This window comes from Idiotropiscis lumnitzeri, chromosome 13, assembly GCF_059441095.1.
Source record: "Idiotropiscis lumnitzeri isolate Australia: NSW breed Sydney's pygmy pipehorse chromosome 13, RoL_Ilum_1.0, whole genome shotgun sequence".
NCBI lineage: Eukaryota > Metazoa > Chordata > Actinopteri > Syngnathiformes > Syngnathidae > Idiotropiscis > Idiotropiscis lumnitzeri.
In genome coordinates, this window is record NC_142403.1 from 2,110,219 (window position 1) to 2,134,437 (window position 24,219).

Genomic DNA, 24,219 nt, shown 5'->3' on the forward strand with positions numbered 1-24,219 from the left:
TTTTCGCACGAATTCTTCTTCTTATTATTATCATTATTATTAGGGCCTGAGCAGTGACTGCTTTAATTGTTTACATAATTCACACTCTGCAGTACATAAATGTCCAGTGGAACTCTCTCCCAGTCCACAGCTGAACAATCCACCCATAATTAAAATTATTTAGATGCTTGAGATCAAGTATTTAAAAAACACACTGCTGTGCATCAACCTGAGAAAATGCCATCAGGAGTAACTGAGCAACCTCTCGGTTGGTAACAACTACTCGACCAATGAGCCACGCAGCCACACGAAGTGTTTTGGACCATCTGTTGGTGAAGGTTTAGAGCAGGGGTCTTCAATCCTGTTCCTCGAGGGCCGGTGTCCTGCCTGTTTTCCATCTCTCCCTGGTGCAACACACTTGATTCAAATGATCAGGATCGTTATCTGGCTTCTGCAGGTCTTGCTGATTAACTGATCATTTGAATCAGGTGTGTTGCAGCACTGAGAGATGGAAAACAGGCAGGGCACCGGCCCCCGAAGAACAGGATTGAAGACCCCTGGTTTAGAGACTACAGAGAACTGAGCCTTAAAGACTGTGTGTAAGTCCGGAAAATGCCAAATTAGGGCTGGGCGATAAACCGAAAATTTACCCTTACCGAAATTTATTACAACAACCGACATAATTTTGCCCATGTCGGTAAATTCGGTGTTTAAAAAAAAAGAAAGAAAAGTCTTTTCTGTCTGCAGCTATGTTTATGCCCCTTTAAGATGACTACGGCGTGTGTAGTCACGTGACTCCACCCATCTGACCAAAAAAGAAAACAGACGACGCGGTCGTAGCTGGCGATTCAAATCCAGAAGCGGCTGACACGGCGGCTGAAGACGAAGTAACGTTAGTTGAAATTGTTCCTGTCGCGCTTGTCCCGAAATAAAATTCGACACTGTCGTTTGGAAATGTTTTGGGTTCCATAAAGACGATATTTGAGCAAAAGAACACGAACTACAAAGTGCGTTGTAAGCACCCAAAACAGCGCGTCCAACCTTTTCTTTTTCACTACCTACAACACAACCATGCTGTTGACTTGGAGCTTGTGCTAAAAGTTCAAAGTGAGAAGCAAGGTTCGACAAGTGACAACAGCCGATTAGGGCTGGCGACACCAACGAGAGAACGTCTCAGAGGTGGACGCGATAGCCTAGCACATAGCTAAGGATAGAGCTCCTCGAGCTACAGTGGAGTGCACGGGATTTAAACGCCTCATGAAAGTAGCCGACAAGAGGTACGAAAATATTTGTCGCAAACCGTACTTCCCAATATGGACAACATCGGAACGGGAGCTTTGACATGTCAAGCATTTTGCATCCACATCCGACTTGAGGTCAAGTCGCAACATGGATTCCTGTTTGAGCCTGACTATGCATGACATAGACGACAAGTGGCGACTGCGCACCAGAGTACTCGAGACTGACTTGATTTTGGTCCACGGGGGAATTTATCATGCATTTATTGTTATTGAGGTAATATTGCTCAATTTATCGCGGTATTGATTTGAGGTCATATCGCCCAGCCCTATGCCAAATTAAATCTTTTCGTGTCACAAGTAAAGTAATTACACCTAATACAAATAATAAAGCATGTACACATATTATTGATTCAGTATATTTGAGAAAATAATCATTGCTAAACGACAAACCCGTTAGTGTGACGTCATTCCAAGACAACTATGGCAGAGCTCAAGCAATACACTCATAAAGCGAAATCTCAAATATATCTGATGGGATCCAGGTATTTGAAGAGTTGGTGGAAGATTAACTTGTTGGAATCAGTGTTGTTTTTGTCAATGATGGCAATGACGAAAATATTTCGTTAACGCCCCGTTTTCTCACGATGATAACGAGACAACGAGCTAAACGTGGCTCTTTGATGACGAAAATATGACGTGACGTACATGAATTTTCGTTGATGAGACGAGACAGTATGAATTTGTTAGTGTGTGGTCCGTTAGACGTTCAAAATTGATGACATCCCTTTCTATTCTACACGCCCACCACCGGGACAGCATGCAGGGCGCACACGTCCACGCACCATTGCGCACACCAGCACAACAAACCACAAATACGTCCGCAGTCAATCAAAAAATAAAATAAAATAAATAAGCGTATTCGGTCATTCGTCTTGGCTCGCACACACTGACACGCTTTGCTATGATGGACCATGGCGTCAGTGACACTTGGTAGGCTACTTGGTTCTGATAAGCTGTTACAAGTTGACAAGAAGTGTTTGATAGAGTATGTATTTGTGCTACTGTATTAGAACAAGTCTACTTCAAGTCTATGTTGTTAAAAGGTTTTTATTTTGTTTATTTATGTTGCTTTACGTGAAATAATGCCTCAACTGTCAATGTTTTAGGTCTCGGCTTATTTTGGAGCAATAAACATTGATTCCACTGTTGTCACTTTGTCTCTTTGTAATGCATAATCCTTAGTAGTCCATCAGAAAGTCTTTGCAATTGGGTGGAAATCTTGTATGCCTATTTCTAAACTATAACCTTTTTGAGTTTTCCTCAAGTAAATTTACAAAAAGTAACGTATTTATGCGGCCAATAAAGAAGCGCGCTGCGCACGACAGTTGGAAGCGATCATGCACACGCACACACACCACACACACACACATATGCATTGCTATTTGCCCAGTGGTTTTAGAGTAACGGGTATACTGAGTAAGGGCCCACAGCAGACAACGATTGGTGACATCCAATGAGTTAAACCCCCAACTGGGCAAGGAAAAACTCTAAATCCCATTTCGGAGAAAAAGAAGAAACCTTGAGAACAGACAGCTGAAGGGCTAAATACGTATGAAAACTCAAGAAACTTTGCACACATATCAAGCCTGGCACCAAAAAAAAATAAAAAACGTCGAGAGCTTTATCGCGCCATTTTCAAAACATTAGATGTTACCAGCACCCCAAAGTGGCCTGGGCTGTGACGGTCCTTCATAGCTGCTCACAGCTCTGTATCTGAGTGCTCTGAATACATGAAGAAACCAGTTCATATATTCAGTTGAAATAGAACGTGCATAACTTACTTTTTAAACATGCTGCTGCAATCTGGACAGAAATGCATTCTCATGTTGGGCAAACTCACGCAGTAGTCGCTGTCTCTCTGGCAAGCTATGTGGAGAGCCGTACGACCTCCCTCTTTCGGACGTGGTTTTTCACTGATCCTCCATGATTTTCTTGTTATTGTTGCACCCTGTAAAATAAATCAGCTGCTTTATCACTTGAACAAGCTAAATTTGAAATTACTACCAAAAGATCTTAAATGTGAATGTAGAATTTATGTACTCATGTTCAGAGTTAGCTAGTCATGATTTTTATGCTGGGAAACCTATCCTAAACTATTTGCTAGAAAACTCACCTATTTGCATTTTTTGTTGACATTCTTTTATACTTGATCTTTGCATGCCAGGAAGGAGCTAAGGTTTGTTTGGGCTGTTAGTAGACGTAATGAAGTATCTTTGTCCATGCACAAGCCCACTTACGGTGCATTAATTACACATTTTGTAAACGATAACATTTTTAGGGGTGTGTCAATGACTTGCAATTTGTTGCTAATTATGTGTGAACAACGTGGGGTTTTTTGCACACCTTGTCTGGTTCATAGATGTCATCCTGGTCGCATGCCCGTGCGTCTGGATCCGTTAAAGCGTGCAGCAGTAGTTTTGTGATTTCGGGACCTTCTAGACCTGGCAGGGCGGCAGCTACATGTAGAGGATAAAGACCTTTCCTCTACAAAACAATGAACGTATTAGATGGCTATTATAACACGGAAAAGTTGTCATCGCGAATTTAATAAAATAAAAATACAAAATATCAGTGAAACGAATAAATTCAAATATTGGACCTGATTCCAAAAGGAATGCTACCTCAGGTGGGAGAGAAATATCTGTTTGTGCTCCACAGAGTAGATGCTTCCTGACAGTCTTCGTATCTGCTGCCAAAATGGCCAAAAAGATGACAGGTAAGGGGACTCTTGAAGTGTTCGGGTCAGCTCCTCGATCCAAGAGCAGATTCAATGTGGTCAATCGAACACGGTGCCTGGTGAGACAAAACCATGCAATTAATCTATATGAATACATGGTGGGGGGGGGACAGGACATGAAACAAGCAGTGGAGGAGTCGTACTCAAACTTCATTGCAGCCATTTTGCGAACCGTCTCCTCCGTCTCACCAGAATGCTGCTGAAACCAAGCGTGACTCAGAGCTTCAGCTGCTCCCTGCAAAACTCGCTCTGTGACATGGATGCCGTAGCTGTACATGCAGCAGGCAGAGTCAAAACAACGCGCTTGGTTCATATTTTTGTTGGTGTCCTGCTGCAAGATTGGAAGAATACAATGCAGTAAGTTTAAAGAATATTTCATTTTTGAAAGGATTGTCTCTTTATTTGGGGTCTATACCTTAGCAGTTTTAGATGAGTATTCTTTCCACTTCACACTGCCTAGTACAATGTGGCCCTCCTTCACCTCAACGGAACGTTCTGAAAGCAGAACCTTCTCCTCATTCCCCTTGTCATCCTTATCCCTCCCTTCAGTCTCAACATAATCTCTTATTTTATCACCACCTTCTAATTTGCCATCTTCCCTTCTAGTTCTTACTTTTCCTCTTACTTTTTTGCTGGATGGGGAACGTTTAGTCGGCTCCACCTGTCTAATCTGATGATATATGGAAGTAGATGCCATCTGAAAATATATTATATACACAATCAGAGGTTACTTTAACTAAAATATTCATGAAGCAAACTAATATATGAATTCGGAAAGTTGTCAGACCCCTCTTAATTAATTTTCAATGTAGCACCCTTCTGTTAAAATATTAAAAATCCTCCAAATGCACACTCACATCCTGCATCAACCCATACATATTACATGGAGCAAAAATTGTTTTGGGAAATTTATTGAAAAAATACACAGATCTTTTTCATTTTGTTTCTAATTTTGAAAACAACAATCAGTGTTGTGATCCGTTCAACCATTGCTATGTGGTTCAATTTGGAAAGGCTGAACAAACATCATGATTCATAAAGTCGAGTGTAAAGTAATGCTAATACGGAAAAGCAATGGGGTCTGAATTCTTCCATCGTTGATTACAAATAGGATGTAAAGTCTTACTTGTGTTTTGGATATAAGCCCATCAAACGTGTATAGAGACTGAAAAGGATAGTAGAGTACGTGACACACAGCCAAAGCCGACATCCCCTCGCAGTTCACCTTGTCAATGTCAGCACCCAAATCTAACAACAACTGGACTACATCATTATGGCAGTTCACCTGAAAGAAAGAAAAAGAAACTGACCGAGTGGCTCAAAACAAGACTATTTGCAACAATGGCAACTAACGATTCAAGTATACACAATCATTACTGTAAGATGGATGAGATAGTACGTAAGATATTAACTTAGAAAACAAGCCAATGCAATATTTAATTGTAAAGCACTTTTAAAAAAATACCAGGATAAAGAAATTAATTGCGTATTACAGTGGCAGCAATCAGTGCAGTGTGCCCCCGACAATCAGCCACATCAGGGTGAACAAGGCCCTCTAGGAGTATCTCTAAAATAGCTGGTCCTTTTCCTACGGCAGCCTGATGGATCAACAGCTCAGATGTGATTTCTAAATGTCCTTTAGGTCCAAAACGGTCCCTTTCCATTGAAAGAACTGCTGCAACATCCCAGTCTAAAGTTTCAGCCTGTCGTCTGAGAGATACACACAAATGTGACCGCATTTTCTTCTTAACTCATTTAAAAAATGCATGGAAAACATGCAAATGTTTTACCAAGTTTTTGTGGGAAGGGTTTACCATTTTTCTTACCTGTGTTTGTGAATGTGAGCCAGCATACGGGCTTGTAAGGGCAGACTGGCATGTGGCTCTCGTTTATAGCCTTCATACGCATTAGGATCAGGTTCCCACAGTTGGCCATAAAAATGTTCATCAAACTCTCTTCTACGTCCTGGGGGCAATGGTAGGTGGTCACCATCTGTGGAATAACTCTCAATGTCACATGGCAAGGCATTATTTCTGTCATGAAGCAGCCAACTCTCATCTGTGTCTACCTGGAGAGATACACACGTGGACAAAATTGTTGGAAATTGCCTGTTAATAAAAGAACAATAACAAAAGAGATAGTATCAGTCATAATATTTTTTTTAATTTTTAAAATTAACCAATGAAAATCAGACTGCTTCTGAATTGTGGTTTAAAAGAATTGTGGTGTGTACCATTTCAGACATGGACCTGAGGAAGCGAAGGAGAAAATTGTGACAGGAGATTTGGAAGAAAATGATAGACAAGCACTTTAAAGGTAAAGGCTCTATGAACATCTCCAAGCAGCGTGATGTTCCTGCGAATACAGTTTCATATATTGTTCAGAATTTAAGATCCATGGGACTGTGGCCAACCTCATTGGACATGGCCAATGGGGGAAAATTGATCAGAAAAATAAAGAGACAGATAACACAAATAGCAACAAAAAAAAGCCCAGAACAACCACCAAAGAAATTAAATGTCAACTCAAAGGTCAATGTATATCAGTGTCACACTGCCCCATCCATCATTACTTGAGCCAAAGTCGACTTTATGAGAGCTCACCGGGGAGGACTGACCCGACTGCGAAACATGCAGGAGGCTCTGTTTATGTTCTTTGGCTTTTGTTGCATCAGGCACAAGGAGTCTAGCATCTGTGCAGTGGACAATGAAATCTCAAGACTATCAAGGTATTCTAGGGAGCATAGTCCTGCTCAGAGTAAAGGGTTTGATCTCGCTCTCCTATTAATCTGGCTATACAACACTAATACAATATAACAATCAGTAATCACAGTGTTTTAGTCTGGTTTTAGTCTTTGATAATAATGATACTTATTTTACCTGACATTGAGAATGTGAGAAGATGTTTTGCTCCAAGTAGGCAGCATATTCAGTTAAGTTTTTTAGGCTGAAGCTGCTTTGTACACAGTTACACAGTTGTATCAGATGCTTTCCATGCCATAGACCGACATCCTGACATCCAGCTGGCTCACTGAGCACACCTGGACCGAACCTCTGATCCGCATGATACAAACCCTGAAAAGGACAGGAGTATTTTGTCAACATTGGTTACTATAAAGTAAATTTCATTAAGGGCAGTGCTTTAAGTGGGCCGGTACACTCCAGTACGAAGAACCAGGACTTCTCAATTATAGCCTCTAGTGTACTGGTACTTTTTACGGAACTTCACATGTGCCCACAGTAGCATCTGTTGTTCTGTTTCTCCTCTGTGCTTTGTGATACTACCATGGCTATACTACTTTTTTCCGGACGAAGAATGAAGAGTGAAGAAAGTAAATATAGGCTGGGTTTGAAAATTCACTCTGACACATATACACTTCTCTGAGAATGCGTGTGTTCGGAGAAGCAGAGTGCCTTTCACTCCCATTCATTTCTGAACGTAGCCAGCACTGGTGGACCGAGTACAGAGTTAGAGTGGCAAGTGACAGCACTGGTACTCCGTTTTTGGTGCACTCTGAATAATCTAAATAGTTTCCTAAACGAAAGGCAAATTTGAGCAACGCTTTGTGTTTTCTAAATAGTTGGAGTGAACCAGTGCGCTTTTGATGCATATTTTCAAATATGACAGTAAAACTGAAAAAAAGTGAAACTTTGAAAAAAGTTATTTATACAGTCTTTAGTTGGAAACAGGAACACCAAAATGTTGCCGTGGCTCCAAAAGGGCCATGAGAGAACCCAGACTGGTGATGAAGCGGTTATGACGACACAGGATGACTTGTTCATCTTGCACGTGAAGATTAGCCTGCTCACAGTAACGTTGATTCACTTGTTGATGCGAACAATAATTGCAAGGAACAAAAATGGCCAGATAGCTAGTCTAATGGCAAAATAGAGTATTAATTAATTTGTTTATTTATTAATTTATTACAATATATCTATTATCTCAATGATCCGCTGTTTCCTATTTTACCGGGCAACAGTTGGGTAAGAGGAGTACCGGCACTTTTTTTTTCACTTAAAGCACTAATTAAGGTTACCTTAAATGTGGCTCCATCAGGAAAAATGTGTTTTCCATAGCCCTCTCTCCAATTAAGGTAGAATTTGCCAATGAATTTGTTGTCTGTTGGCCAACAGTACATTCCATCACCGTGCCTGTAGTCTTTGTAGAAAGAGCCCTCATAGAACTGCACAAAGCAGAAATGGTGCAGATCGTAGAGCATGTTTTACACACAGATGATATGTAAAGTTAAGAAGAGACAACTAGTGGCACAGCTTAATAGAGTTTGCAGAGCAAAATGTATCACTGAATTGGGACTGCTCTGAACTGTTCCTGTTAAAACCCAAGATTTTTTTGTGTAAAAACAAACAACCAACTGCTGTCAATGGACAGGAAAGCACTGCTGCATCAAGTGTTGTGCTCGATACAGTAGCTAAATTAATTTGTCTTTGTGCCACGTTTCTTTCACCACCAACATTTTCATTGAATGTGATTTTTGTTTTTCATTTGACGATTATTTTGTCAGACTTACAGTTTGTGCAGGGTCACCACTTCCTATACGCAGATAACGCTAAGTGGAGGGCACCATCGTCCGTTGGGGCTGGAGGGTCGAGGGGGCAATTTGCACGAGGGGATGCATTGCAACATCATGAACTTGAACGATTTGTTCAAAAAGAACAAATCTTTTCAGTGTATGTGATTGAATGGATCACTTCCTCAAGTGATTTGTTCTTTTCTCAATTCATTTGAGCACAGGAACAAGCATTTCGTGAATCAAAGCAAACAACCAATAAGCAGCTAAATTGACGAGGGATTTTACTGAACATACTGGCACGCTATTGGCAAATCAGTGAGGTAATTTCCCATTCACGAACGATTCACTCAGTGAACGTGATGTCATTTCCCGTTCAACAAACGCTTCAGTTTGTGAATGTGCTGTACTGCCATTCCCGTTTGTATTTTAGAGTTGCAACATTTTTGATAGAAATAATAACAATAACAAGTGCATAGATTCTAATGACAGCAACACCACAATGTGTGATCACAAGTTTTTTTTTCTGTGGGGAGGGGGTGTGTTGGGGAGATGGGCACATTGGGCACGAATGATTCACTGAACCAAACTTTTGAAAGATTCTTGTTGATGGACTGATTTTAATTTTCATGTGTATTAATATATATATATATATATATATATATAAATATCCATCCATCCATCATCTGTACCGCTTCTCCTCACGAGGGTCGCGGGGGGTGCTGGAGCCTATCCCAGCTATCTTCGGGCAGTAGGCGGGGGACACCCTGAACTGGTTGCCAGCCAATTGCAGGGCACACAGAGACGAACAACCATCCGCACTCACACTCATACCTAGGGGCAATTTACAGTGTTCAATCGGCCTGCCATGCATGTTTTTGGAATGTGGGAGGAAACCGGAGTACCCGGAGGAAACCCACGCAGGCACGGGGGAGAACATGCAAACTCCACACAGGATGGCCGGAGCTGGGATTGAACCCACGCCCGATGCTGTCTCTCACTGTGAGGCCATCGTGCTAACCAGTCGGCCACCGCGCCGCTCATATATAAATATATATATATATATATATATATATATATAAATATATATATATATATATATATATATATATATATAAATATATATATATATATATATATATATATATATATATACATACACACACATGCATACATATAATATATACAAAAATAACTCAGTTAACTCAGTTGTATTTACTTCCTGTAGCCGCTGACCTCTGCTTACTGTGCAGTCAAACTGAGAGGAGCGTTACTGTCGCAAACATGCAAACATGGACTTTGAGATACTTTTGCTTTAGAAATTTGCTCAACGGCTCATTGGAGAAATCCAAAATGATTTTCATACTTTATCAAACACCATATTAGTTAAGATAGCCTCAAACCCGTCCCGAGATTGGCTGAAAGAGAACTTCGGAGGCCGAGTGATCAGTCTCAAGACTGATTATGAGTGGGCACCCCGTAGCCCGCACCTAAGCCCTCCTAATTTTTTTCTTTGGGGCTAAGAACATCATGGACAACTTTGTGCTGCGCCTCATTTAAAATAAGCTGTAGAACGGAGAAAAAATGGCCAAAGATCCTAGTGTTTTGATGTGATATTTTGAATATAATAAACTAGTTATGACCAAAGTTTCATTTCATTCGGACAAAACACTAAGAAACGGGCCTAATTAGAGTTGGGGCCCGTATCTTTTTGGGTCACCCTATATATATATATATATATATATATATATATATATATATATATATATATTTATATATATATATATACATCCCTACATACATACTGTAGAGGTTATTTTAGATTCCTTTAGTTTCTTCTTATTTTTGTTGTTCAACCTCTTCATGAAATGGCGAATAAAAACAACTTTTTACGCGTGAACAAACACTGATGGTCGAAGCACGGTAAAAAGACTGTGTTGCTCCTTCGCCGTCATCTTTATTTCTTCTTCAACCAAATAACACTTTCTTCTTCGTGCATTACAGTAAATAAAGAATTGCGCCCTCTAATGTTGACACATTGCACTCCACAAAATCAAAATAATTACAAAAGACAAAGAAATGTATAATTTCTTCTCACAAACATACAAATGGCAAAAAACAACAAATATTTGCAACAAATATTTGCAATTATTATTTGTGAAATGGCGCTAACAATACATATACATATATATATATATATATATATATATATATATATATATATATATATTACACACATATATATACACACACACGCTAATAAGACTCGCAGTTACAGCTAAACCAAACGCAGTTTCGCACAAGCAGATTTAGCTTTTTGCAGATTTTTTTTCCTATATTTTATTTCTTTATTATTATTTATTATTTCTTTATTTTGGCGGGGCCAGTTTTTTTTTCAGTCAACCACCATGTCCTTTGTTTATTGTGGAAATGCATACTGGAAGTTTATCAACGGCTTGGGAAGATTTTATGGGTTTAATTCTCCCCACAACTACATTTCAAGGGGCGTCAGTTATGCCGATATCGCAAACCGGCCGGGTTCCGACTACCCGCGAATAACGGGGTCTCTGTATAGTGGTGTTGAACTGCATTACTGCAATACGTTATACTGAGATGTTTCAATTATAATTATTGGGGCTATAAGGCAACCAAAGATATTCGAAACACTTTGAAAAGATGTACATTTTCGATTATTGCTTTATTTTTGGCCTTTCGTCTCATACAAAAACTGTTGAATCATACTTAAGGTAAATAAATTAGACTTGTGTTTTAGTGTAGTTACGAGTTAGTTACCCTGTAGAATGCCACCACAGATTTATTAAAAATATTGCTTCATGTCAAGCAGGATATTTAAACAGCGCAGCCAATGTTGTGATAAACGGGCTAATTAGAATCTCGAGCAAATGCTAATGCCGTACGTTCCATCTTACCTCACCACTTTTCCAGGTATACCTTCCTTTGCCGTGTTTGAGGCCATTGACAAAATCCCCCTCATATTTGGAACCGTCGAGAAACTCCTGAACACCAAAACCCTGTCGTCGGACCTCGCCCGCTTCTCTGTTCGGACTCGCTGGCCGCGGCTTCATCGTAACTGGTCCGTCACAACAGCTTGTCGGTTTGACAACCTTCGAATAGGAACTCAACTGGTAGTCAGCAGAAATTAGAGCTGGCTCCGTTTACTGATTGTAGCTTTACAAAAGTCATTTAGTGTATCCTTCTGCATCCATGGCTAAAAGTGCGCTACATTTAAAATACCTTGACTGGGATTAAAGACGCGTCCAAAAACAATCAATGGGATTTTTATAAAAGTCAACCAGCGTCATCGCAATGACATCTTAGGTTTTGTTTTGTTTTTTCAATAAAGAAATCTTCCCTTAAAAATAGCACTAGATGACGTCACAGACGAAGTCACTGGTGGGTCATTCCAAAATTGGAGGACATTTTACGTCATAAATGCCATCAAATTTAAAATAACCCCCATACAAAATACTAAAACATGCCATTTCTGAGTAAATTTACTTATTCTGAAACTAAATATAAAGAAGACAAAGAAAAAAAGAGAAAAGAATCCATGAAAATAGTTTTAAAGACTACCAAATAAGTCTGGAGTACCCCTTAAAATGCCATTTTTGTCTTGTCCAACCCCCTTAATGACCAATGAAATATAAACGTTTTTTTTATTATATTTTTCATTGCTGTCTCATGTATTAGTTTTATAAAAAAAAATATTTCAAATTATTATTATTCATTCCATATATCTTGACTGATTCATTTCTCGCAGACAATATCGTTTTAGGTTGTTTTGTTACCTGACATGTTTCGGCGAGTCTTTCGCCTTCTTCGGAGTGTCACATGCTGGTGTCTTGTGACTCATCTTTATCAGATGATATTCCATTCGCGCTTACCTGACAAAAATGACAGGCAAGTCACGCCCTCCGTTGTCTGTTCACCCCTCCAAGATGGTGCTCCAGGTGGTAGAGAGCATGAAGGCTCCTTTGTCCCTGTTGATGGTCTTCGGTTCTCACTTGCGGATCTCAATGGTGTAAGATAAGCTGAAGACCACATTAACCTCAAGTAACCTTATGTAATCAGTTTGTGTATTTCTAATCATGTTTTTATACATTACTTGTATTAATAATTGCACACGCTCACACACACACCTTCATGTTTGCTCTAAAGTTAAGTTCCTGTTTTCTGGAGTTTCGGGTCGTCTAAACTGACCATTATGAGTTAAGTTCCTGTTTCCTGGAGCTCCGTGTCGTCTAAACTGACCTTCATTGTGAGTTTAAGTTTCTGTTTCCTGGAGATTCGTTTTGCCTAAACTGTCCTTCATTGTGAGTTTAAGTTTCTGTTTCCTGGAGATTCGTTATGAGTCTGCTTCAAGCTTTAATGAAAGAGGAGGCGCCAGGACGGGAGGCCAGAGGATGCGAGGAGCTGAACTGAGCAAGTCTCCTGTCAGCTCTCTGTGGCTCTCTCCCGCTCGCGACCGGTAAAAACGAACAACCTTGCCTGGTTTCTTCTGGCCTTGGTCATTTCAATAATGTCACGGTCGCCTTCCAGCCTCGGTGGACTCTAAAAACGCTGACACGAAAAGATGATGGAATTGAAGAGCGTTTATTGTGACCGTCTATGACACAATCAATCAATCACTATAATCATATATTTAGTAAGGAATTTGAAAGTCTAGAGTATATCTATAATTACAACCGTCGAAGGTCGACAAGAACGGAAAATGCTGGCGGACAACCCACAACAGGAAAACAATAACGAATAACAAAAAACGCTTGCAACGCAAGGAAACCGATGAACGGAAAATAGCTTACCACCAGAGGATAAGGATGAACCCAAACCACAAACGAGAACAAAAAGCGAGCCGAATAATAGCTGGAGCAAAGTACAAACACAAATACGTAGTGATGGGTCCAGCGACACCGAGGCGTCGATGCGCGCGCCGAGCTTCCAGGGCAAACCCCGTGTCGGTGCGCGTACTGCTTTGAGAAAGTCACGTGACCACTACCAGAATCGTGTCGACACAGCGGTCGCGCGGCAAACTGTGTTCATAAGGAAGCGCATCTGTCACCAGGATGGACGCTCAAAACAAGCATCGAGTTATTGGCACGTTACTTTGCATTAAATATCCGCAAGATGGAAGACGTCACTGTTGATGCGCACTCAGAGGTGCAGCGCTATATGTCAGCAGGACACGTTGCACGTACGGAAGACCCGCTCTTATACTGGAAGTCCAAGGAGGCAACGTTCCCTCACCTATTTATATTAGCCACACAGGCGTTGTGCACACCGGCCTCTTCAGTGCCTTGTGAGAGGATTTTCTCAAAGGCGGGGGAAATTGCCTCAAAAAAAGAAATATACTAAATAACAAAACGTTGGAGAAACTAATTTCTTTTGAATAAAAATCTTTAATTACAATGAGTCCATTGTCATTCACAACACTTTTACTTGGGCATTCAGACAGATGTTCTCTTAATTTATCAACTGCGTCTCGAATATCAAAGATTTCTTTTATGAAATTGCGTGTATGTAAAAATAATGTGAAAGCAAATGCCTAATCAGAATCAGAAATCCCTTTGTCATTGTACTCAAGTGTGCAACGAGATTAGAGAGCTCCCCTCTCCAGTGCAATACAACAATAATTCAGTTAAATATATAAATTAGATAAGAGAATAATTAGTGCGATGGAAAGTAATACGAAATAGGATATATAAAAACACATCACGTCGCTAATCAATGGAATTGGATAAAATTAGTTTGACAGATCAGTGTCAGATGACCCTGTCAAATATTTCCTGCAAGTCCACCAGGTGTCAGTATTCAGCAACACAGTGTCAACACAGTGTCAATACATTGTGTCACTGTGTCGAAACGATACAGGATGCCTCATCTACCCATCACTACAAATACGCAATAACTATACACGGAGTAATCAGGGCAAGGAATAAGTACGTAGAACATGAGCATGAGCATGAGCAAGGCAGGATAAGCAAGGCAGGATAATAATCCGACGCGGACTGGTCCGCGACGGTGGTTTAAGTAGCCCGTAATCAAGGGCGATGATGCGATGCAGCTGTGCGGATCGTGGGAGCGTCTCTCCCGGCCAGGTGACGAGCGAACGGGAACGAGCGCCGGAGGAAACGCCCACTCAGCTGCAACAACAAACAGACGGATCGTGACAAGTAAGCTCTCTTAAAAGCGTCAGGGCATTTAAACCTGACAATGGCCTCCATTATCCAGCGCTGATGTTTGTTTTCTTCGGTGCGGATGACCCTTGGTCTTGTTTGTCTTATTGGTGTCTCCTTCTCACACTCGCCGTTCTTTTCTTGTGTTAAAACTCCTTCCTGTCTCCTCGATGAATGTTTTATTGCATGATTTTCACGGAATTTCGTATATGGAGTAGCATTTGTGGATCAGGATCAGAGAGGAAATTGAAATCCGCAAGCAAGGCCTGAAGACCATTGTAACGATAATGGACTCTCACCAGTTGAATACCATTACAATCCTCAAGAAACTTTGTTCCTTATCGTCAATAGTGACACTGATGTGTCTAACAGGACACATCAAATTCTGGCAAAGGACAGGAACGCCCATCCCCACCAGAATTCGTACGTCCTGTTACACTCTGAAACTGCAAAAGTCCTCTGTTCAAGAAGAGAACAAAGTTGAACAGAACTTAAAATTGATGCCTTCAAGAAAGGTCTGACTCGAGCAACGCAAAGTATAAAGCTTTGGGAACTCTCGCTTTTTGCAACACTGTTTGGTCTTACTTTTTGTGGCCTCCTGTGTGCCATGTGGTCTCTGTTTCTCTCCTGCCCATATGGGTGCACAGCCAGGCACCTTTATTCTGGCACATGCTGTTTTTCAATAATTAGAATTAGAATTAGCAATTCCTTTATTGTCATTGTACTCAAGTGTGCAACGAGATTAGAGGGCTCCCCTCTCCAGTGCAATACAACAATAATACAGACAAATATATAAATTAGATAAATTTGTCTTTCCACTATGAGCAGAGTCAAGTGCTCATGGGTCTCGGCACTGATGAAGAGACATCCGCTGCCCCGAAAGGCATGCTTACCGAGCCCAACAAAACCGTAGGCCACAGCAAGTGCTCAGAATGCTGTCCAGTGCTCCTCCGCAGAAGGGCCTGAAACGCCAAGCAGCCTAGTGCACCGCGCCCACACGTCTGAACGTGTGATGCCAAACCACTTTTTCATTTTTTGCGGCCTTTTTTATTTTTCCCTTTTTACCTCCAACTGTTCCTGACACGTCATGTCTTCACCACTTGGTCAGCCCACTGCAAGGCTCGAATCAGGATACCCCTAGTGGCGACTGCGTGTACTGCAGGCAGTACAATTCAGCCCTGTTATTTAATTAAAATAAACTTAACGATAAACGCTACACCATCAACAGGGACGAGGGAACCTTCATCCTCTCTACCACTTTGAGCAGCCACTTGGAGGGGTGAACGGACAGCGGGTTACGTGACTTGCCTGTTAATTTTGACAGGTAAGTCACGCCCTCATGGAACATCAGCTGATAAAGACGAGTCACAAGACACCATCATGTGACACTCTGAAGAAGGTGAAAGACTCGCCGAAACATGTCAGGTAACAAAACAACCTAAAACGATATTGTCTGCTATAAATGAATCAGTCAAAATATAGATAGTAATAAGACGACAAAATAAACTAAATACAACTAATGGATGGATAGATGTAGCAGAGAGTCAGGTTATTTTTCAAGAATTTTGTAGCTCAAATGTTCTCAAATTATGTAATGTCCAGTGATTGGACAGGAACTGATTATTAGTGAATGTATGTTAATAATAAAATATTGGATTGATAGTAATTATAGCAAAGTAGATTAAACCATTAAATCATTTCAAAATACATTGGTAAAAACAAAACAAATCAGCAGAGGAGATGAGAACTACCAACAGTTTGGCGGGCTTTAATTGGTGCTCGTGTGACTTGTTAAAATCACTAAAGCACTTGATGTTTCACTCCCATCTGCAGTCTTAAAAGTTCCTTTCCGGCCTCGATGAAAGTATAGCACTATAACTGTGCAATTAATCTAAATTAAACTACGATTACGATTATTACACTCAACGATTACAAAATTGGCATAATCTTAAAAAACAAATATTATATACAGTACTATTATATGTATAACATGTTAAAATAGTACTCATTTTAGAATGTCTAATGCTATAGTTAGTACACTTGAGTTGTATCGAAATTGTTTATTTAAATGTTACAACAGTTCTATGGCAATTAACACCGGAACTCCCAATATGCAGAGAATGCTCATACTGTGGGGGACACGTTGCGACATCATCGGGTGCGCACGACGTGTTGGTTCTAGCGTGGTCAGTTTCAAAAGTGATAAAGCATTGGATTGTATTCACTGCAGGACTTATTAATTTTAAATAACATTCATAAAGAAATGAGTCAACAGTCAAAATCATCCAGACTGCTTGTTATCATGTAGGAGCGCAAAGAGCGAGCGTGCTAGCCCTACGTTCGCAACTTGTAAGTAAATACTTCACAAATTCCTGTTGCAAATTACCCACAGTTTTACTATTTAAATGCCGTATTACCAATATTATCTGCTAAATTTGTCACCGGGAATTAAAAAAACACAAAACTCTCAGTCACAAAGCATGTGTCTGGCGTGTCTGTATGAAACGGGGTGGGTGGATTATTATGAAGCAAAATTCTCTTTTCTACCGTTTACAAAGTAACAAACTGGACATGTGGAAAGGTTTTAAAAACTTTATGTAGACTACCAAATCTACTTTCCCTCTCCAGGTGAAATTATCTATCGACCTATCTGTCTGTTTCTGCTGGTGCACAAGTGGTCGTCAGTATGCCTCCTTCACATTTCTTGTGTTTTGGATTTGAATTGTGGGTGCTCAAGCTTCCACCAGCATTACAAAACCATGCATGTCCTATAGCCATAATATGGAAAAAACTGAGACCACTATCAAAATAAACATCATATTGATTTTTTATTTTTTTTTGCTGCATTAATTTCTTTCAACATATCTGGTATTGGAGCAATCCAAAAGCAATTAAATGTATTCAAGTTACTTTAATATCACGGCACTACATTACTAACTACATTTTTAACAGGTAACTTGTAACTGCATGTATGTACACAAATAAATGTCAGGCCCAAAAAAATTCTTATTGTTGGGGTGGGGGCACCATCTGACTTTTCAGCTGAGAGCACCCAAAAGGGTAGCGCCGGCCCTCCTAAACTCCAATGCACTGCTTCTTTAAACAAGGAAACCAAACTCTAATTTATACATTTGCATCTTTTTTTGTTTATATTAAATTAACTATTTTTATAAACAATCCAATTCAAAAGGAACTTCCATAATTATAGTGTTTCAAAGAACTTGATTTGTTTTAATATTTTTTAAATTTAAACTTTTGTACCTCACCCCAAAATAATAATTTGAATAATCGTGATTTAAATTATTACCAAAATAATCCTGATTATTTGTTCCCCATAATCAAGCAGACCTATGTTAATGGTAATTTTTGATAGCTTTCCACAATTGATGGATACAAAAAATAGAATATTGATTTCAATTTATGCAGTATCAATAGCAGTAAATAATTTAGTTTAAAGAACCATGGAAGTACAGAAACATCAGCAAAAAATATATATTAATTGGAAAATAATATTGTATAATATGAAGCCTCATTTAAAAAAAAAACAAAGGTGGGTGAAATAAGTAGGAAATTACAATTAAGTAGATCAAGTACAAACTAATTAGTGAGCCGGTCACACATTCTGTCAGTTGTAGCTGTAGTTCTCATTCAGGCTGACACGCTGCTTCCTCAAGACATTTTCATTTCCAACGATTTGGGATTTTCGATAGACATTTGAAGATGTGGGGCTTTTGATGGATTTCAATACAGTAGTCAACTGTTTGGGCACTTGTCGTTTCTGAAACAGGAGCGCACTCTCGACAGTGTCAACAGAGGCTGGATAGGAAGAGATGAAATAATGGTCTTACAATTAAGTCATACTCCCGATATTAATTGATAAAATAGTGTCTGATTCCCACCTGATTCCTGCAGACACTCTTCCCTATGTCTCTCATCCCATGCGTTAAGTTTACAAGTTGTAGAGCAATAGAAAACTTTGTGGCAGCGAGTACAAGCAGTTAGCCTCTTAGCAGCAGATCGACCACATTGGTAGCAGAAATTAAATGATGGGGACCTGAGAAAAGATTCAGACTCTTTGTACAGGACACAAATGATAGCAGTATACAATATGTCTGCAGCACATGAGAGGTTTTTGTTACCTTGGTTTTAATGCTGTGGGCGATTTAATTGTATGGTTGGAATCGGCATCAGAAGAAAGGGCACTTTCACCTGTGAGGAGAAACTTCTCTTTTAAACTGTCACCCCAACAACTTCACTTTAACTTACAATTGAGAAGCAGTTTCTTTTCTTTCTCTCTTTGGACAGCAGTCTCTCTCAGCAGACTTCCCATCTTACTGAGGAGGTGCCGCCGTGCTTTGAATGTTTCTCTCTGCTTCATGTTAAGAGTATGGAAGGGTGTGTGGGCAATACGCAAGTCCTAGACAGCAGTGCAATATTGCGGTATTAGGCACTGTTACACAACAAGTTACAATACATTCAACTCTATTTACACCTCCCGTAAAATTTAAACTACTGTAAAACTATTTAAAATAAAGTACAATGTTAACACTTTATCCTTTGTCTTAAAATGTATTTAGTTAAAATTCATTAAGTTGTCTTACCCGGTCGAAGGAGTGATGTGCGTAGTCGACCACATTTCCGATAGTATCACCGACCTGGACTGGCTTCAAAATGTCAGCACCAAACTTTTCTAACATGTCTAACTATGACAAAGACATAAATAAACAAACATTCCAAATAATTTCTTGCTGCTGATTTTTCTTCACTTGAACACGCTGCCGACTTCGAATGGCCGACGTAGCGCTTTTCTGGACAACCGGACATTCAAAGCATTCACAATGGATACATTAGTCATGCACTCACACGTTCACACGCTGGTGGTGCGAACTATGTTATGTAGTCACAGCTGCCCTGGGGCAGGCTAGCAGAAGTGTGGCTGCCAATGTGCTCCTACGGACCGTCCGACCACCACCAAACATTCACACACAGCCATTTACCAGTGTGAGTGGGACTGGAGTCAAGGTCGGTCAAGTGTCTTGTCCAAGGATACAACGATACATGACTCTGACCGAATGGGAATTAAACAGTGGACCTTCCGGTTACTGCACGACGCGCTCTTACATCCGAGCCACGGGTGTCCCAAAAGACATCAATAAACATTTTAATAGAGCTGGACAGTCTGTCCCGGGGACGGCCCTCTGGTCTGGCTGGATGCCCATTTTTGGGGCAAGGATGGGGGTTGACAAATTTTAAAAAAATGGCTCAATTAAGCAAGGCCGGAGGTGGTTTTTAATCCGGCCCTTGCGCGTGTTATGTGGTTGCCAGGTGGCCAGAAGTTCATCTCAACCTACTCAGCGAAATGGGCAAACGACAAAAATTGCCCCAGAACGCGTCAAAAGCTCCACCACCAACTGTGCGTGCTTACTTGACTTGGGCATGTTCGTGGAGAAGAAGAAAGAAGGAGAATGAGTTGAAGAATAAGGAGATGAAGAAGAAGGAGACAAATAAGGAGGAGGAGGACACAAACAAACAGACAGAGAGAACAGAGGGTCATGTTAAACCGTTAACCCACTTGGGTTTGACAAAACACTTACTATCATAATTAATCCATAATAAAGTAGGCGGATTTAAATAGTAAATTAAACAGCAAATTAATTGTTATAGGGATATGGTCTTAGGAAATACGGGCACGCTTGAACGCACGCTGCCTTCTCACGTCTCTTCTTACACAAACAATGATCTTTAAAATAAACATCTGCCGTTTGCATCTCTCATCTCGGCGGCGTCATGCACGTACAATTTTTATTTATTTATTTTTTGGGGTGGGCGGGGGGGGGCGTAATGGGGTCGGGGGTCAACATTTTTTATGAATAAGGCCGAAGGGTTGAGGCCGGAACGGTACCTAGGTCACGACAGTATGGCGGAGGACTGACCGGCAAAAAAGGGTCAAGTGCCCAGCTCTACATTTCAATATTATCTGTATACATCGGCGAATGACTATGAGTAGGTATATACCAGTTTAGCCCTTTTGCCATCCAAGTTGTAGCAGAAGTTAGTGACGACACATAGGGCATTTCCAACGCCATAACCCAAGGGAATATTGGGATCTGCACCTCCTTTTAATAGCTCCTCCACTGACTGCACCGGGAAAATAAGATATGTAAAATGAAAAGGCATTAGTGGCTGTTTTAAACTGTCCATTTAAGAGTGTGTCAACGTAATGTTACCATGTCATTGCCACTTGCTATAGCCAATGAGAGAGGCGAGTGTCCCCTCCAAAGGAGGTCTGTTCTGGCGCTATGGGAGAGCAATAGCGAAACCACCTTCGTGGCATTCTGCATCGAAAGAAGAAGAGAAAAAAAATCAAGTCAATTGAAGAGACAACGTGATGCAAAGTCACCATTCGTTTGTTGACTTTTTCGGACGTCCAAGGATTTTATTTCTTTCCGCGCAGACTTAAGTACGGAAGGCTGTCTTCAACCAAAATCGTTGGCAGACTAAGGAAGAACACTTGAAATTGGTAGGAGGGGGCAGGGATCTACTGGTACCAAAATTTGGCCTGGGAATATTCTTCGGCAGCGGATGTGTTGCGGTCGATGGCTCTCACGCTCCTAAACGTAGTTGTAGACAAGGGGTGGTGGAGAGGGGCGGACATCTGTGGTGGGGGAGAGTAGTTAGCGGCTGTGGAGTGCAGCCATGGATGCATTCGCTAGCCTAAAAGTAAAAGTTGACAAAGGTAATGGGTGTTGTGCAACGGACGTCACACTACTAAAGTTAATTGGTGATGGGGATGGGCGAGGCGGCCGTGATGCAGAAAATCAACAAATTTTCCCGAAATTCGGAATTCTGTGAATGGTGGGGACATGCACTTATCTGAAAAGTCTCGTAAATAATGCTATGATGCTCCTGATAAAGCATATAGCTGCTCACCATCTGTGCAGTGAAGAAAACAGTTGTTCCTTGGTCATGAAATCAACATTAAATGGATGAAAAGGCCAAATTGGACTGCCACCTATGGGTTGTTTGTGCAACCAACTGAATGGACCCGTGGCCTGCATATTTGTGTGCATCATTTTGTGACATTGCTGCACTGTTAATACTCACACAGTAATCACTTTCTCTCCCACAGGCCATGTGCAGAGCTGTCCGACCTCCTTCTTCAGGAAATGACTTCTCACTGGTGCGCCATGATTTTCTTACCATCATAGAGACCTGCAAAACAGTCAGACATAATTAATAATTCTACCATTTGAACAGAGGAATATACACACCTGATCTGGTTCGTAGATTTCATGCTGGTCGCAAGCCCGCGCATCTGGGTCACATAAAGCATGCAGCAGCAGTTCTGTGATTTTGGGACCTTCTGGGCCTGGCAGTGCTGCAGCCACATGTAGAGGATAAAGGCCTTTCCTCTACAACACAGTGAAAAGGTTAGTTGGCTTCATTAGCTCTGAAAAGAGGCATATGCAAGGCAAAAAATGAAAAAATTGGTTGATACTATTTGTAATAAGGTCTCAGGAAACATGATTTGGTACCTCAGGTGAAAGACAAATATCTGTTCGAGCTCCACACAGAAGAAGTCTCCTAACAGCCTCTGTATCGGCTGCCATAATGGCCAAAAAGAGGACTGGCAAGGGGACTATTGAAGTGTTTGGATTCGCCCCCCGGTCCAATAGCAGCTTCAGTGTGTGCAAACGAACACGGTGCCTGGTTCCACAAAAACATACAAATACATTTGATGGATAGACCGAGTGAAAAAAGTGAAGATAATAAACATACTCCAACTTCATGGCAGCCATTCTTCGGACCGTCTCCTGAGTATCGGAATGCTGGGGCAACCCAGTATGGCTCAGAGCTTCAGCTGCCATCTGTAGAATTTCCTCCGAGACCTGCATGCTGCAGCTGTCCATGGATTGTGCCGTGGGCGTATTTTTGTTACGGTCCTTCTGCACAAACATGAGGAAAAACTTAAAGACCTAACAGATTTCAAATCTAGGAAAGAACAGGCCTCTGTGCTACGCACCTTAAAACTTTGGGATGAATATTCTTTCCATTGCACATGGCCCACCACAATGTGACCATCTTTCACCTGTATGGAACGCTCTGAAAAGAGCACCTTCTCCTCCTGATTGTTTTTATCTTCCTTGTTCCCCCCTTCATCCTCAATTAGAGATCCCAATTTCATTTGGCCATCATCCTCGGCTGATTCTGCATCTTCCTGCCTGGTTGTTACTCGCCCCCCTCTACTATTACGTGTCTCCTTTCTGTTTCGCTCCTGGTCACTTTCAACAATGTCATCTCCTTCCTTTAAGTGTTGATCATCCACTGGGGTCTCATCATCATTAAAGACAATGGAAAACTCACTGCAGCTGCTTTGATGAAAGATGATGCCTCCTGACAATTCCTTTTGCATCCTGAGGGGAAAAAGACATTAAAAAGAAATAGATAAACAATATTTACAGAACTTATTGAAATGAATGGATCTGCTTGTTGTAGAGATAAAACCACACTTATTCTCGCCTCTAATAACATTGCGCGAATAAATAGACTCATTACCTTCGTACATTCATTCTCATAGTTGTACTAGTAAATGAGTCAAGTCATCCAACATCGCTTATTCTGTTCAGGGTCATGGGATTTTTTGCTTAAAATGACTGCAGTCATCCACCAATCCATTATCAGAAGGGCTTCTCCTCACAGGCATCCTGGAGCTTTTACCAGCTATCTTCAGACAGTAGGCTAGGTACACCCAGAACATGTTGCCACCAATCGCAGGGCACACATAGACGAACAACCATCCACGCTCACACTCACACCTAGGGGCAATTCAGAGTGTCCAGTCAACCTGCCATGCATGTTTTGGAATGTGGGAGGAAACCGCAGTATCTGAAGGAAACCCACATAGGTACGGGGAGAACATGCAAACTCCACACAGCTGGAGTTGATACCACGACCTCCGCACTCTGAGGCCATCGTGCGAACCAGTCGGCCAGCAAGGCAGAAACAACAAGCCCGCCAGCAGTCAGCAGCGGCCCCACACAAGGTCAGCAGGAGGCCTAGGCCCCTCCAGTGGCGACAACCACGCCCGACAGCAACCTTGGTGGATATAGCAGCGGTGGTGGCGGCGCTTACTACAGTTAGTAGTCTTCTCCGGCGACAGCGGCAAATCCACAGACAACAATAGCTAGCAACGGGCCCAGACAACATGCCACCCAAACACAAGCAGAACGCAAAGCCAGACGATTAATTCATTACCCTCAAGTGAACGAGCTACTCCAACAACAAAAAAAGCTGCTCACAGCATCTTGTCATGGTATGCCCCATATCGTAGGTGGGAGGCACGCCCCGACCCTGTCCCCCTGTTTGGAGGGGACATGGTCGGGGGCCAACAATTTTTATGAATAAGGCCCTAGGCCCTAGGCTCGAGGCCGAATGGGTACAGAGATTGCGGCCGGAGGGTAGGGGACTGGCCGTCAAAAA

The 24,219-nt window shown here is 41.3% G+C and overlaps 1 protein-coding gene across 3 annotated transcripts in view; it reads right to left on the minus strand.

The window, feature by feature from the left end:
* The window catches only part of LOC148324020 (ankyrin repeat and MYND domain-containing protein 1-like), a 34,982-nt gene that overhangs the window by 5,232 nt on the left and 5,531 nt on the right, over positions 1 to 24,219 (minus strand). The window contains exons 8-19 of one of the 3 annotated variants that reach the window (XM_088313647.1): positions 22,763 to 23,153; positions 22,519 to 22,685; positions 22,275 to 22,446; positions 22,011 to 22,151; positions 21,844 to 21,951; positions 20,967 to 21,074; positions 20,755 to 20,877; positions 19,341 to 19,442; positions 19,006 to 19,156; positions 18,879 to 18,948; positions 18,639 to 18,793; positions 17,745 to 18,555 (exon numbers count right to left, since the gene is read on the minus strand). In XM_088313647.1, the coding sequence (XP_088169773.1) occupies positions 18,365 to 18,555; positions 18,639 to 18,793; positions 18,879 to 18,948; positions 19,006 to 19,156; positions 19,341 to 19,442; positions 20,755 to 20,877; positions 20,967 to 21,074; positions 21,844 to 21,951; positions 22,011 to 22,151; positions 22,275 to 22,446; positions 22,519 to 22,685; positions 22,763 to 23,153 (1,879 nt within the window). In that variant the 3' untranslated portion in view covers positions 17,745 to 18,364. Of the gene's footprint in view, positions 1 to 3,120; positions 3,229 to 3,623; positions 3,765 to 3,901; positions 4,074 to 4,160; positions 4,349 to 4,432; positions 4,715 to 5,143; positions 5,303 to 5,510; positions 5,728 to 5,843; positions 6,086 to 6,896; positions 7,092 to 8,053; positions 8,201 to 11,475; positions 12,095 to 12,450; positions 18,556 to 18,638; positions 18,794 to 18,878; positions 18,949 to 19,005; positions 19,157 to 19,340; positions 19,443 to 20,754; positions 20,878 to 20,966; positions 21,075 to 21,843; positions 21,952 to 22,010; positions 22,152 to 22,274; positions 22,447 to 22,518; positions 22,686 to 22,762; positions 23,154 to 24,219 lie in introns of those variants that run through there. The other 2 variants (XM_088313650.1, XM_088313649.1) reach the window with 2 other exon arrangements.